This window comes from Vespa crabro, chromosome 2 (genome assembly GCF_910589235.1).
Source record: "Vespa crabro chromosome 2, iyVesCrab1.2, whole genome shotgun sequence".
NCBI lineage: Eukaryota > Metazoa > Arthropoda > Insecta > Hymenoptera > Vespidae > Vespa > Vespa crabro.
The window spans coordinates 13,963,082-13,980,476 of record NC_060956.1 but is presented as its reverse complement, the minus strand read 5'-3'; the positions used below and the strand labels follow the sequence as shown (position 1 = coordinate 13,980,476).

The 17,395-nt window shown below is 30.6% G+C and overlaps 1 protein-coding gene across 3 annotated transcripts in view; it reads left to right on the top strand.

The window, feature by feature from the left end:
• LOC124422290 (potassium voltage-gated channel subfamily H member 8) overlaps positions 1 to 17,395 on the top strand; it is a 55,335-nt gene that overhangs the window by 33,485 nt on the left and 4,455 nt on the right. For 2 of the 3 annotated variants that reach the window (XM_046958543.1, XM_046958542.1), the window contains exons 3-9: positions 6,392 to 6,625; positions 7,783 to 7,914; positions 9,491 to 9,618; positions 11,198 to 11,426; positions 13,821 to 13,984; positions 15,961 to 16,174; positions 17,132 to 17,311. In XM_046958543.1, the coding sequence (XP_046814499.1) occupies positions 6,392 to 6,625; positions 7,783 to 7,914; positions 9,491 to 9,618; positions 11,198 to 11,426; positions 13,821 to 13,984; positions 15,961 to 16,174; positions 17,132 to 17,311 (1,281 nt within the window). The remainder of the gene's footprint in view (positions 1 to 6,391; positions 6,626 to 7,782; positions 7,915 to 9,490; positions 9,619 to 11,197; positions 11,427 to 13,820; positions 13,985 to 15,960; positions 16,175 to 17,131; positions 17,312 to 17,395) is intronic. The other variant, XM_046958544.1, reaches the window with a different exon arrangement.

Here is a 17,395-nt window from a genome sequence, read left to right as displayed (position 1 = left end):
AGAAAGAATTTATAATTAAACACATAGGTTATCTGTTCTTATATATCTTTAATAATGCTTCCGAAATATTAATCAGCATACTAACGATATTCTGTTATTACAATTCGAGGTCATTCGGTTTCACGAGTATCTACAATTAAAATGAAGAAATTATGATTTTATATTATTTTATTATATTATTTTATAAGAATTCATATATGTAAATATCAGCTTATATACGATCGAGAGTAATATCATTTATAAATACTTAAGAGGAAGTTTCGCGATTACTTTTTTTTAATAACAGCTACGATATGTGGGGATATTTCTCCCTTTTTCTCTCTATTTCTCTTTTTCTCTTTGTTCGCGCGTTGAAAAGAGAATAGCTTTACATGCACCGATTAAATTCTTATCGGCATTAACGATATTGAAATAAATTCAACTCTTTCTCTGTAAATCGATTGCTTGCTACACGAATTCGCTCTACTCGAGAATTTCTTTAATGGACTTAACGATTTCTATTGAAATACGATAAATTATTTTTTTCATAAATAAATCTAATGTTAATCGATCGTTCCTCGATCAAACTTTTTTTAATCTATCTATTCGTCTAATTTCATCAGAATAACGAAACTAATTTTGAAGAAAAAATGATTTCAAAAAGTTCCTTCTTTTCTTTTTTTTCTCTCTTTTTTCTTTGTCATTTTTTTTTCTTCCTTTTCTCTTCCTTAAGGATACAACAATGAAAGAGCTAAGAATAACAGAGTATTCTTCTTTCAGGCTATTTAAAGATTCTTAACTTTTTGAAGCAAAATAAGTTTCGTTGGGTGTCGTCGACGGATCATCGTTCCGACGAAAAAACCATCCACAGTTTTCACTCTTCACGCTTATGAAAATATGTACACAGACGCAATCCAGGAGATTCCTTTTTTCTTTCCCTCTTTTTTTCTCCTTTATTTTCACCCCATATATCGTCGTAGTAACAACATCGTAGTAACAACATCGTAGTAACAACGTCGTAGTAACAACGTCGTAGTAACAACGATCTCTACGTAAAATCCGTATTTGCTTGAGCAACACTTTTCACGACTCAGATGCGTATCCATCCTCCTTTTAATTATTCATATTCCCTCTCTCTTGCTCTCTATCTATCAATTTCTCTATCTATCTATCTATCTATCTATTTTTCTTTCTTTTTTCTCTTTCTTTTTCTCTCTTTCTCATCAGTTAGTTCATTATCACATACAAATGGCTTGTCATTTCTATATATGCTATCGTTATTTTTGATCGACCATTTTTCCGCTTTCAGTGGTTTTCTTCCATTTAAAAAATTCAATCTGTGACACTTATTCTTTTAATAACAGACATATTCATATATTTGTTTATACATTTATCAAAGACAATGAGTATAATAAAAATTTCCACAAACATGATATCTTTTTGTTAAATATAAGATATTATAAAAAATGAACTGATCCATTATGCGTCGATATTGCTTCAATGTTCGATAAATTAGATGAGCATTACATTAATCACATAACGAAACATTAATCTGATTTATTATATATGATATCGTATTTACAATAGATCAATCTGTCTTCTCTCTTCTCATCTTCTCAAATCATTTCCTTCTTATATAATATAACTTGATGATTGATAAATTGAACCACCCTTAACATGATAAAACAAAATTACTTTTTCTCTCTCTCTCTCTCTCTCCATAAGAACGACACTAATAGATGGAATACGTAACGTCATACGCGTATCAGTCGCGAGCAACTTCTGATATGAGATATTCGAAAATGTCTCACTTTACCACTACAAAATCACGAAAAGCTTCTCTGAAATCATTTCCCCCCCCCCTCTCTCTCTCTCTCGAAAATACTTTCTTTCCTTGGGTCGATTCTCGATTTTCCTTTTCGTTTACTCGCGAAAAAGTAAATGTAAAGATAGAAAAATAGATGGTGGTATGGTGCAAGAGAGCAAAAGAGATAGAAAGAGAGAAATTGATAGAGAAAAGGGTACGGATAGTAAGAAAAAACATAGGAAATAACAAAAGAAAGAGAAAGATAGAAAAAAAGGTATTAAGATGGAAATTAAGAAAGATAAAGAAAGAGAGAAATACAAAGAGGATGGGATAATGGTAGCGATTAAGAGAATGAATAAGAGAATGACAGAGAGAGAGATAGGTATAAGTATAGTGAATAAGAGATAGACGGATACGATAACGGAGATAGAGAAGGATAGAGAGAGCAAGAGAGACAAAAAGAGAGAGATAGCAAGAGAAAAGGAGAATAAGAGAGATGTCAACAAAGAAAGATTAAACGGCCTACTGTCCATGGTCAAGCAAGATTTTCGTTGCCAATACAATGTTCAGTATATAGATTGGTGTGATTAACGTGTACGAGATAGGATCAGAGCGTACACATTAGAGAGAGATAGAGAGAGAGAAAGAGATAGATAGAGAGAGAGAGAGAGAGAGAGAGAGAAAAAGTTTTGGTATTGGTATGTACAACAGTCTTCATTAGTCTTTGTCCAAGCTGCTCTGAAATTGCCGTAGCCGCTTTATGCTGCTCTTAGCGGCCGATGAAATGACCGTAAACACTACCCCCTGCCTACGTGAACACGAGTGCCTATAACATGGTAATCGATTACGTATCTAACGATCTAAACTGTGAAAGTGAAAGGAGGAAGTCGTTAACTGGAGTCACAACTCTTAGTTAATTAAAAATAAAACATTAACGTTCACGATATTCGACAATTTTAATGTTACACTCACAAGAAATTCCTTATAATGATATAAGTTCTATAGAATTTACTGTGTAATGATTTAAAGCCAATTATTCTCTTTTTCTTCTTCTTCTTATTCTTAAGTTAATCTTTTGATTGTCTTCGTTTGCGGTTCGATCGCTGAGATCTCTTGATATAAACTAACCAATGTTTTTGTTATACTGAGTCGTGCGGTTGTTTGATATAACCTTGACGAATATATTCGAATAACGAAAAGATAATTTCGTCTTGCGTTATAATTTATAAATAATAAAATCTTGTGTTTACGAAATAGAAAAGGTATCCTATTCTCCATCCATATATTTACGTTCCATCGTCTATGAGAGAAAGTTTTCTTTCTCTAGCAATGTAGAAAATGTTGAAGATATAAAAAAAGTATATATATATTTCTGTATTACTATACTTTACCCTCAGAATTTATTCTAATAAGAATTGAAATAAAGTTAGTTTTTGATATTGCAACGATTGTTCCGAGATACTATGACATGCGACATTTCTATTCCTTTTCGTAGAAGTTTTTCCTTTGGAAGGAAAATCTCTCCTTACTGTACTAGCTCACAAGAAAAAACTTTCAAACGAATTTCTTTTTCGATATTCTACTGTTCGCTGTATTACTTTCTTCTTTTTTTTTCTTTTTCATTTTTTTCATTTTTTCATTTTTTTCTTCTTTTTCACAGTTGCCGTGAGAGAAAAGTCCTTAAATTAAGAATGAAAAGAATGGGAAAGAAAAATATAGAATTTCTCAGCTGATAAATCTCTTTCTATATCTTCGCAAATGTTTATGGAAAATCCTCGGGAAATGTTTCTGTTTATATCCGAATCGAGCTTATGCGTACACGTATAACATTTCTATGGAGAAGTATGTATTAATAAAACAGTCAAATTAATTATATTATTTTACACGTAGTAATACTTTTTTTATTTCACATTTCAGTTTACTCCTTTATGATTTAATGATCGTACAAAATTATATACTTTACATTTATATAAGCGTTCTTCAACATTTTTCATTCATAAATTATTATTATTATTATTATTATTATTATTATTTTTTTTTTTTTTTTTTTTTTTATTTTTATTATTATTACCTATAAAAAATTCGATGTACTTTGACAATGAAAATCAATTTATGTAATGAACGTTATATAAAATGAAATCTTGTCAAGATACCTTCTAATAAAGATAATTAATCCGTTTGTTTTGTACGAATTCGGTAAATTGTACAATTAAAAGAGAAATCTCTCAAGAGCCAGTAATTAGTCAATGTCGGTGCTTAGCGGAGTGATCGTTCGGAAAGGTCATGTTTAATGGCTGCTTAATTGTTCAACGAAAGAGGTAATATTTGGTGATTTTATAGCCGAAACACGTTAGTAATTGTTTAATTAAAATTTTCTGTCAATCTTTCGAGAACGTTAGACTCTTTCTTTCGTAGTATCTGGAATATATATATATATAATGTATGGAATATATATATATATATATATATATATATATATATATATATATACATAATGTATCTGATCATATATGTGTATACATATACACATATATACCAGTAGCATAATCCGTATGAACATCAAAGTCGTCAATCAAGGCGTAGTGACGTTACCTACCTCGTAGACTGATACTAATAGTATCATCGTTAAAGTTCCTACTAATTTTCCAATGCGATTACTCTGGAATCAAGCTGACGGATTTACCTACGTATGTTGAATTTATCTCGACTAAGCGAATAACTTTGTCTAAAAATTTCAGATATAACCTTGTCTTTATTCTACTTCACATGAATCCATTTTTATAATATTTTTAAAGAAAATTTATTTTACAATGGCGTAATAACTGATAAAAATCGTGGACTGGACAAATATATTGTCGATAGAAGAGTCATTTAATTCGATTATAACGATAAAAGTAATATAACTAGTATATATATATAAATTATATATTTATATAAATGTTCTTTTTGTGGTTACTGTAACGTAGAATCGCCCGCGGCAAATGACACTTTTCGAGAATGTTTGCATTTTAAAATGAAATGGACTGGATTTTAATAGAGTATATGCGCCTGCGGCATATAACTCTCTTTTAATCTTTTATATTTTATCTCGATAATAGTTAATGTTTTTCTAGATTAAAATGGCATAACGTATTCCGAACGAAAATTGACAATGTAATGATTTTTCGAAATTCTATCAAAAAATATTTATATCGTTCTTAATGAACCAATGAATATTAAGCTATGTTATTTATTTTTAATTTGTAATTTTGCCTTTGTCGAAAAAGCTTTCCTGGAATCGTAATTTCTTTCTACCTCGAAAACTCGCGTTATCTCTCAACCGTTTCTAGGTTATTCCAGTTAATACTTTTTCCATGAGAATATAAAATGTATCTCTTCTAATCTTCGAACTTACAGTTTCTCGTATAACTCGTCTTTTTCCTGAAAGTATCTTATAATGAACGGTCAATTTGTTTTCTTCGTTTGTATATGTATGCTCTTTGAACGTTATACGAAAAAATAAATTCGAATGACTTCGTTCTTAAGATCAAAAGTTATGCATACCATAACACATAATCTGTCCGTTTTACGACGACGCTCGTATTTTTCTAAAATATAAATCGTAATAAAGATTTCGTACGGCTAAAACATAAAAGACTTTTTATGTTCTCTCGTAAAGACAAAAAAGAGAAAACGAAAGAAAGAAAGAAAGAAAGAAAGAAAAAAGGAAAGATAAAAGAAAAAAGAAAAGAAAAAAAATTGAAAAACCAAAAAAAAGAAAGATTTCATATTTGTGCCAACACTACAGAAGTTTTAAGATCTTTTATCACATCGTCGTAAGAATTATAATGAGAATTTATCCCGAATATGATCGATCGAGAGAAAACGTAGTAAAATTAAAATTAAAATGTCTCGATTAAAAAAATCGATATTTTCAAGTTATGAGGATCTTTTAAAGAAGATGCTTTACATTAATGAGAATACTTTTTTGAGAAAGTAAACGTTGCACATTTTCTTTTTTTTATTGAAATAACTGACTACGAGAATGATCCAGGAAAAGACGATCAAGGTGGTGCAGTATATGAAGTTAAAAATAGTATTCAAAGTTGCCCTTGGATAAATTATTGTGACGTCAAAAACATGGACAAAGCTATTCACCAATGAACCGCGCCGAACGATGCATCCATCCATCATTTTGTCTGTATATTATCATCAATAATTATATATATATATATGCGTATAGACGCGTAACAAGACCAATTTTGTTAGAATCTTTTTTATTCACAGCGTGCTGCAACTTGACTAAGGATAAGAAAATTATGCCGTTACTTTATTCGGTAGAGCTTCCTAAATGACAAGCAATTTTCCGTTAATGAAAGTTCTTGCGAGTTTAAGCTCAAAAAATATAAAGCTTTTTAAAATTTCAATAACGATACAAAAAGACTTTGATGTTTTATATTTCTATTTCTAAAGGAAACCTCTGAAATCACTCCAACATCGATTAATCATTTTATCCGTCCGCCTTTTTTAAATAATTAATTATTATTTAATGTATTAATTATTAATTATTATTTGGAAAATATTTTTGATTGTGTTATTCAACATTTATTGTTTTTCTTCTTATAGATAGCAATTTCGTCCTCGGAAATGCGCAGGTTCCGACGATCTATCCGATCGTTTATTGTTCTGACGGATTTTGTGAGCTGACAGGATTTGCGCGAGCGCAGATCATGCAAAAGGGTTGCGCTTGCAAGTTTCTTTACGGCTCGGAAACGAAAGAGGAGGTAAAGGCGATGATTGATAAAAGTCTCGAAAGTAAAACAGAGCTGAAGATGGAAGTCGTCTTTTATAAGAAGAACGGTAAGAGAATTTCTTTTTCGGTGTATTGCGATATAAAAACGTTAAAACTTCATTCGCGCATTTAAATAAGATAGAAATTCTGTAAATTTATTTTGGCAGACGAGTCGATCGATAGTCGTGCAAACCGGTTACGTAAATTTGACGCTGTGTCATTTACAAAATTTTTTTAATGAACAACAATGGAAACGAAATGTTTTTAAAAGATTGTAAGAATTACCAACCACATTTTGTCGGATGCAACATATACCGCACGATTTATTAATTTTACGGTAATATCCCTCAGTCGAAGATTAAATTCACAATGAAGGGAAGAATTTGTGAATCTTGAAGAAGAATTTAATCTTTTTCCTTCGGCCGGTTGGATGCGAATAAAAATAAATTATAGTCTGTCTCCGTGGTAACTATGTATTTCATTCGGGAAAAAAATCACATCGATCTTTCGTTCCTTTTCTTTATTTTTCTTGGTTCATGTAAATTTTCTAAAAATTTCAAAAATTAAAATTGCTTTCAAGCTCATTGAATCAATTTACAGAATAAATTGAAAACACGTACCTATCTCATATAAAAATGATTGATCGATCTAAGAAAAGTGAAAAGAAAAATTAAAAGTTGATTCATTAAAGGGAAAAAGAGAAAGGGAAAGAGAGAAAAAGAGAGAGAGAAAGAGAGAAAGAGAGAGAGAGAGAGAGGGAAAGTATTATTCGAATTGTTTGGCAAACAAAATACACAGGCTATTTATTAAGACTGCTCTCTTAACCGCTTGCTGGCATTTTACTGAATATTCTGGAAATTAAATTAATTAGTCCTACTGTCTGAAGACAAGTCATTATTATTTTACATTAATACGAAAACCCATTATATTTCGCCCTGGCTTTTTAATTCTCACGTGATGTGTTTCGCAATAGGATACCATTCTCATTCACTCTCTCTCTCTCTCTCTCTCTCTTTCTTTCTTTCTTTTTCTCTTTCTTTCTTTTTCTTTCCCTACATTCTAGAATTTCTATCGTTTTTATATTTTCAAAAATGTCTCGTGAAACGTGATGAACTCGAGAAAATTATAAGATAAACGAAAGAATGATAAATTTTCAAAAATGTTCATACGTTTTTTCTTTTATCAAAATTTCAAATGATAATTATTAATTTTATTCCTTTCGCAGGAAGCCCATTCGATTGTTTATTGGATATCGTTCCAATAAAAAACGAAAAAGGCGATGTAGTCCTGTTCCTGGCATCTCACAAGGACATCACACATACGAAGAATCTTCAGCTCTGTGAGTTGCACGATAGTGGTGAGTTTTAATCATGCTTTGCTTATAAAAATCAGCCTGATATAATCGTATTATACCTAATAGCAAATAGGTCCCGTCGTATTCGACCTTGTCGAATAAACGAAGATCAAAAATTTCGTAATGTATTTTAATTGTTTGATATTGTTTATACCATTGTTCTTCAACTTGCGATTGGATTATTTACATAATATAAGACAATTATATATTTATATACACAGCACGCTTTACGCATGGCTATCACGCATCACGTTATTTAGCCAATGCAACACCAATTTTTAAGCACACGACACATCTCGATTGCACATTTAAATAACTTATCACAAGAACCAAGGAAAAAGAAGAAAAAAAGAAGACTTAATTTTCTTGTTTACATTTACCTACGTTCTAATCAATGCAAGCGTGTTAAGACAATACAGCTTTGTAAAATTATCGTTAAGAGCAGATTACAGATTAATTATTCAAAAGGTATATTTTATTGATAGAGGATTAAACGAAGTTGATTTTAAAGATATTACAAATTCTGAAGATCTCAACGATAAAAGTATAGTTTAATAACTTACCAAATCTTTTTATTTTTATATAAAAATATAAATATAAATATTCAAAATATCTTAAATATTTTACTAGATACTATGTGTTATATATCTTTTTCTTTCTTTTTCTCTTTCTCTCTCTCTCTCTCTCTCTCTCTCTCTCTATTTTCCTCTTCCTAGTTTTACTTAGATTACTTAAACAATATCTTATTTACGATGAAAATCGGATTTACTTTGAATACTGAAACTTTAATATCCGCTATAAGATAAAATATATTTTATCGAACCGGAGATACGACAAATTTTTTACTTTTTTCAAAAAAAAAAACAAATTTGCAAGTTTTTTTATTACAAGAATGACTCATTACACAATTCATATTTTGTTTTTGTTGTATATCTAGAATTAAAAAATTATATTACAGCATCGGGAATGTGTAATTGTTTTTTCTTTTGTAATGCATTTTTCGTAGTATGTAGTGATATTTGATATAATCAAATTCAATTATTGCCCATAATATATAACATATAACAATACATATAACATATGTCTATTTAAATTGATATTGAGCGAATATAAACATGAATATTGAATAAATAAAATCCGTCTCTGTTCGGTTTGGTTTTTTATAAATAATTTTAATCCAATCATATTTAAAATAATCGTGTTCTGTCGGTATGAAATAAATTTTTACTTGTATCTTTAGAAGAGCAACAATATCAAAAATAATAATCGATAATTACATTGTAAACGTACGTGAATATTATGAGATATATTTATTTACTAATCAATCGGGTTATATTTGAAATAAAAAGTTCAACAAAAGTGCCTGTTAAATTCGCGTGAATTAATGATAATTCTCTTTAGGTTAATATCTTTAAATGAAATATGTTTTAATACAATTCACGTTTGTAGAGGTAAAAAGAAGAAAAATATAGGCACTTTGATATTATCATGTTGGAGAATTAACTTTCGTTAAAATGGCTACACGAGATTATAAAAAAAAACCTTTTACGCCGCGACGGTACAATTTTACACTTTTCAGATGCAAATGGAAATCTTGATCCTGAAGCGCCACCAGCTAATTATGGTAGAAGGAGAAGTCGTGCTGTTTTATATCAACTCTCTGGACATTACAAGCAGGACAATAAACACAAGATAAAATTGAACAACGTGAGTATCTAGAATAAATCTTGTTAATGGGGACAAAAAACCACGAACTTTCCAAGGCGCAGTAAACGATTAAACTCTTTGCATTTGTGAGCTCATATATAACCGAGTGACAATATTTTTTTCCCATAAAACTGCTAAATCATCTCTGACGTGACAGTTCAGTTAGTTAATTTAAAAAATCTGTAGAGAATAATTTTATTGAAAAATTACTTTTAAAGCATACGTATATGTCTATGTATATACAATATAAGATTAGAAATTTAGAAAAAATTGAATTAGAATTAACCGAGAACAAATTAGGAAATTACAATTTTTCATTTTATTATATGAATTTATATTTGTATTATTTATATTATATTATTGTTATTATTATTATTAAAAAAGCATTAGAATAATTCTTCGATACAGTTTATATTTTTGAGAAACTATAATAATAATGTGACTTGCGATTAAACATTATTTACATACACTTTAAGTTCTAGCATACACGTAGTTCACTTATTAAATTCCACGTTCTCGCTTCAATTAGTTAGTAACTCGCAACTGTTAATTCATTTAAGGATCCTTCGTAATAATGAAATTTACACCATATTACCCGTTGACCAAATCACGGAAAGGAGAGCATCAAACATTATATAAAATCTTTGTGAGTTATGCACGTTCTAGTGTATAATTAATAGCTATAAATTTTTTTGTTTTAGATATTTGTTTTTCAATAGTTTCATTATATATGATTTAAAATAATAAATTTATAACGGAAAACTTAGAATAATATTAAGAAGAAAAATATTAGAATTATTTTATGCATTATTTAAATAAAAATATACGTATAAATTGACGACAATAATTATTTTATGAATTTACTGAGAAATACTTGTAGTACATATAACGTACAGGACGCTTTGATGCCTCCGATCTCCTTTATGGTAACGATCCTCTTTATGAATTTTATTAAGGAAGATAATTGGAGATCATAACACATTGCGATTTTACATTGTTATGAATACAAATTGTTAAGAAACATTTTAATTCTGTACGCGTATTTTGACTTTCTCACTAACCGTGTCTCCATATTTTATTTAAAAATTCTTCGTCCATTCGTTTAATCAAACCTTGAAAATTCATTTGATGAAAATAATCAACTTTTTTAATTGGCAAAGAGTAGAACAATGTACGTATATCAAGCCATACAAGCTTTTCTCTACTTTTAGCACCACGAATAAACTACTCCGTTAGTTTCTACTTGAAGTTTGCGACTGAGTGACGTTTCCCTTTGTATACTCGGAGGCCATTCAATACAAAGGATTGTTCGTAAAAAATCTATGAAACCAGAAACACGTTTATTCGTGTTACCAAGATGATTTCTTAGTTAATGTATTGAGATATAATACGTCCTGGAAAGCCCGTTACAATTCTAATCGATTGTGAAAGTTCGTTAGCCTTTAACTATCCTTTGTCGAAAAATTTATATAAAAAAAAAGGAGAAAAGAAAAGTATGAGAAAGAAATAATAGTAATCTCTAATACGATTGGTGTTTTTTTTCTTTTTCTTTTTTCTTCTTTAAATCGATCGGTTACAGACCCTCTTGCATTCCACGGCACCTCCTCTACCGGAGTATAAAACTTCAGCGATCAAAAAGTCGCAATTCATTCTAAGTCATTACGGCGGCTTCAAGTCATGCTGGGATTGGTTGATACTATTAGCTACCTTCTACGTTGCTATCATCGTTCCATACAATGCAAGCTTCATCAACATCGATAGACCGACTATGGTCAGTGATGTCGTCGTGGAAGCTCTTTTTATATTTGGTTAGTATATTCTTTTGATCATATTTTTATTTATGTCTCAACACTATAGAGAGATTTTTTGCGATTATTATTAAAAAAAAAAAAGAAGAAAAGAAAATGCCTACAATTCTTACCCGCCATATAAGTAACAATATCGTAAGATGAGTCTGACTCATATACGACTTTCACTACTCGCCGGATATATTGCCCGGTAACGAAAACACCTTCTTGACTATGATCGAACGCGAACTTTCAATTGAATGCGAAACTCCCTTTACAAACCTTCGTTCTTACGTCTTGGAATGATTTTATCAATGGATAGTTCGCGTAACAAGCTTGGAAATAACATGAAGAAACCTCTCGCGCAAAAGATTTCTCGAATTCATTGAATTTTCATTAAGAAGAATTACGTATATAATCGAATCTGGACTTTCAATGGAATATCTATTTCCCTTACACCCTCCTCCCTTCCTCAACCTCTTCTCGTCCTTTCTTTCGCAATAATTCGTTCGAGAAAGGAACAAGAAAGGTTCTCTTTTTATCCAATTGGTAATTCGAGAAGCTCGTTACTTCGAAACCGTAAGCACAGATAGCTTTGCCTTCTTTTTTTTTCATCGTCTCAGCTTCAACCCTTCTCACGGTTTTTTCCCTTGCAAACCGAATCTCTTTCCCTCTCTCTTATGCTCTCTCGTTCTTCCCTCTCTTTTATCATACTACTACGTCTCGCATTTGACTTTTTTCTCCTCTCGAGACCGTTTTTTTCCCAGACGCGAACACAGCGGAATTCACTTTTTCTCCCTGTTACATCTATTTACCACATCCTCGACGTCAAATTAATCCGCGTTATAGTCAAGAGGAAAAGAGAGTTTTCTATCACTTTAAACGAAATTCTCGGATGACGAACTCGACGAATTCGACGAATGAGAGAGAGTGAGAGAGAGAGAGAGAGCGAGAGAGAGAGAGAGAGAGAGAGATAAAGAGAGAGAGAGAAATCTGCCATCTTGAAAAATACTTGAGTAAAAAAGCAAACCAAAAAGGTCCCAAGAAAAATTTAATTAAATCCAGATGTCGGTGGAAATAGTCATTACCACGAATTAAACGATTATGATCATGACTTCTTAACGTTCGTAATGGTTATTCATCAACCGTCGTATAATAGGATGCTCGTTAATTATCTTAAATAATGTTGGTTATTTTACTAGATCACGATAATCTAGATATTTGAGAGTTCGTTATATCCGACATCATTATACCGTTCTCTACTTGTTATGACCTTTAACGAGAAATAAATTGATGGTTATTTAAATTAGCTCATTCGAAAAATATGATTTTTTATCCGAAGGATTTAAGATTGAAACTTGCGATTCTTAATATCTTGGAATTGGATATTTTATTTTACCTGTTTATTTTAGAAGCTGGACGAATGACCGACGAGTAAATTTCGTCGAAAGACGAAAGCACTTTCTACTTCATGTTAAAGACATTCACTAAATTATTATTTGTATTAGGAAAATTTCTACGAACTATCAACAGCATTAAAGCAAACAATATAAAGCGGGTGTCTTCCAAATTACAGAATTGTTAACTTTGCAACTTTACTATCTGATTCATGTTGAGCAACCAATCTATAGTATACGAATAGCAGAGAAACAGACAGACAGAGAGAGAAAGAGAGAGAGAGAGATTTGAGTAGACAAATTAGTTAGACCCAATGTAATCTTGTTTGTAAGTGGGATTAAATGGATTTCTCTACTTCACGCTGGAAGAGTTCCTTTGCAAAGTGCACAACGTCTCATTATGAAAATGAGACAGAGAGAGAGAGAGAGAGAGAGAGAGAGAGAGAGAGAGAGAGAAAGAAAGAGAGAGAGAGAACGCTTTGACCAATGTCCGATCGCACGATTTACTTACTGCTACGCTTAATGACTATTCGAGTTTCAACGTTACGAATGAACTTGATGAATCCCACTGCACGTACATGCTAAATTAATTAACGCTATACCTATGTATCTACCTTAACGTACCTTCAAAGATAAACCAATAGAAATCGTTAAATGAAATGCAACATGACTCTACTGGACGTATAATAATAAACATAATAAAAATTATGAATTTACGCGATAAGAAACTTAATTTGTATATATTAGTTTTTCAATTTGTTCATTGAAATTCAAGGAAAATTGCTGTTTGGTTAGAGAAATTTTCAATTTTGTCGATGTCAATCGTACATCAAGGCTCAATACGTGACAATTTGCTCGTAGATCTATCTTGTTTGTTTGTTTCTTTTTTCTTTTTTCATATATGAAAGGCAATACTTCTTTTTTTTTCTTTTTTAAAGGAATACAACACTATCTCTAATAAAACTTATACCTTTTTTTGTTTGATTTTATTTCTTCATTTTTTGTTTTCCCCTCATAGATATACTCTTGAATTTTCGAACAACATACGTCAGCAGAAAAGGTGAGGTCGTGAGCAACAGCAAGAGTATCGCATTGAACTATGTAAAGAGTTGGTTCTTCGTTGATCTTGTAGCAGCTCTACCTTTCGATTTTCTCTACGCTTCGGATGTTTACAGTGGAGAGGTTAGTACATTGTTTATTATAACACCATCATTTCATTATCACTCACATAACAAAATATATTTACGATTCATCCATTTAGTTTTTTACAGGATAACAAATCGAATAATTGTTCATTCTACTAAAAAATAATCCCACTCATGGTACGTGTAAAAGGGGGTATTATATATCTCCCAAAAAGGACGTGCAACGTTCTTTAATGAAATTCCATACGTTAATGCAGCATTTCTCAACCTGTGAACCAGAAATCAATATTGGACGGCATTAAATTTTCTATGGACCGCTATATGTTATCTATTATCTGATTACCTTGCCAAAACGAGGAATGTAATTAATTTGTAAAAGATTTAGAGAGAATTCTAGTATAATTTGTTTGAGAATATTCGCAAAAATATTGCAATAATAGCCTCAATATCTTTAAAATAATATACGGTGTCTAAAGTTTACTAAATTTTTCAAAACTATATTACAAACATTTGACGCTATCATTGAAAATGAATTTATTGAATCTCATGATCACAAAAAGGTTGAAAAACGTTGTGTTAATCTACGACATAATAAACATAAATAATCGTTGAAAATCCATTATCGAAAGTTTTATGTTTTCGTTGTAAATGAGAATTTAAACGAGATGGACCAGCATAATCTATATTATATAATATATTATAATCTATACTATATACTGTTCATTCGTTTCTTATTTGTTCATTCAGTTTAGTCAAGTTTATTTTTCTCTTTTTTTTCCTTTTTTCTACTGGCAACGAGTCGGTATGCGACCGGAAATTCATCAAATGACATTTCCTACGATTGAATGCTTCAATCACTACTCTTTATAAGTTCGGAAGACTCGAGCGAGAACTCGCAATTACATCCATTGTTGGCGAGTACAAGATGAAATTCAAACGCAATGACGTATCCACGATAATCTTGAAAATTTTCAAGTAACGGTACGGAAAATTTCATTTTGTTGCCTTATCAAAAATCGATTTACGTTTAGTCGTTGAAAATAAAAAAAAAAAGAAGAAATAAAAGAAAAAGAGGAGGAAGATAAGGAAGAAGAAGAAGAAGAAGAAGAAGAAAAAGAAAATGACGGAAAGTTCATCGATTCAGGAATTTATCGAAACCGCTTTAAGCTAACATTTTTTTCATGACTTTGCAATAACGAAAATTAACTTGTTTGCTTTTATCGTAAATCAAAGTGATATTTTAAGAATACACGAAAATACAATTTCCGATCGATACTGTCTAATAAAATCGTATAAACGCTTAAAGAACGGTAATATTATTTTTAGGAGCTATAACGATTTCTTGTTTACTTCGTAATATAGATCACGATTTTTTTTTCCTTCGACTTTCTCAATTCGAGTGGTCAAGTTGCGATTCTAATGTGGAAATGGCAAAAAATATATATTTCAATTTCCATTGTATAAATGGAAGAACTTAAATGATGTGATTTTTTTTAAGAATTCAACTATGAAATTATGATGTAAATTTCGCGTGAAATTCTCCGCCGTAATCACTTTTTTATTTTTTCTTTTTTTTTTTTTTTGTTAGTTGAATATAATTCTACGGATAATAACGAAATACCAAATAGATGAGATAATTTTACATTCCGTTGTTACAACCCCATCGAATTTGTGGTTTATGCTAATTCCAAATATACATCAAGCGTATCTCCAGTAATTTACCTACCTTTAACAAATATCTTGATTGATAGCATACACTTCTAACCTGTTATTCGTATTCATTCGAACTAGCTCAGTTACAATCCATTATACAAACTACTTATGTGTGTGTATGCGTGAATGCGTGCGTGAGTGTGTGTGCGTGTGTGCGTGTGTATATGTATATATATGAAAAATTCTACTAAAAAGTAAATCTAATTAAGAATTAATTCATTTCATCTTTTGGATCATTAGTATTATTATTAACATTACAAAAGAATGATTTTAATGTATCATTTTCTCGTTTTATCACAGGAATCAGGACACGGTAATATTCATCTAGTGAAATTGACCAGATTACTTAGACTGGCTCGTTTGTTACAAAAGATAGACAGGTACTCGCAATATAGCGCTGTGATCTTGACGATGCTGATGTTATTTTTTATTCTGGTCGCCCATTGGCTCGCCTGTATTTGGTTTGTTATAGCCGAAAAGGAAAGATTACGAAATGACAAGGAATGGGACCTTGGTAAGTCGAACTAGTAAACTTCTTCTTCTATTATATCGAATTAATCTTTTAAATGACAAATTTATATCTAATGTCATAATTAAAATCAATAAAATACATAAGTTTATATTAATTTTCATAAGTTTTAAAAATATTTTCTCTAAAATAACGAAGACAATTTTTTAATTTTCCTCTTTGCAACAATTTTCTTTTTCTTTTTTTCTCGCTCTCTCTCTCTTTCTTTCTTTGAAAGTTCCTATTATAAGTAAAAAAAAATCATTCGTTATTTCTGCAAAGGTCAAATGAAATGACATAAAATTTCATTTTTCATTGAATTGAACGACCGATCGATCGTTCGAGCGCATACGATAAAAAACTTTTTAATAAAATAAATTCAAATTATCTTGAGAGAAGGAGAGAGAGAGTGTTTGCACGTGTATGTACTAGCACAGAAGAGAATATAATTCTAAGGATAGAGGAGTGAAAAAGTGAATTTGAACAAACAAAACCGATGTAGTTCACACCCTACGTAAACGTATTTCTCAAGTTTATTTTCTTTTTCATTACAAGATAAAGGGGATACTATACGGTAACATAGATGGTATTCCAGAATCTACATTTGCAACTTTTTAACATGAATAAATGACCTTACAATACCATAAAGAAGTAATATAAGATGAAACGTTAATAAAATAAAAACGTCCCAGTATACGTTTAAAACTTAATCTACGTCGGGAAGAAAGATATCTATATGAAGAATGAGGGATTAAAAAATTACCTTGACTACCACCGACTTTGTCGATAATAGGCACTATCATAAAAATTGATGATTCAATTTCATTCACGATTAATAATTGTGATCTGATTACTAACATAAGTGGTTTAACTAGCTGGAAATAATACCTTATAAGGGAGAAAGCATAAAAGATAAGTACCTAAACGATAACGAACGATGATCGATCTCCTGATATGTTCTAGGTTGGATACATGCTCTTGCAGAACGTTTAAAAATTTCAGTGCAAAATGTAACGCACACGGAAAGTTATATCACGGCATTATACTTCACCTGTAGCAGTTTGACTTCCGTGGGATTTGGAAACGTTTCTGCGAATACATTTTCTGAAAAATTTTTTTCGATTTGTACGATGCTAATCGGTGGTTAGTTCACATTTTTCTAGAATTTATTTATATATATATATGTATATATGTATATATACATATATATATATATGTATATATGTA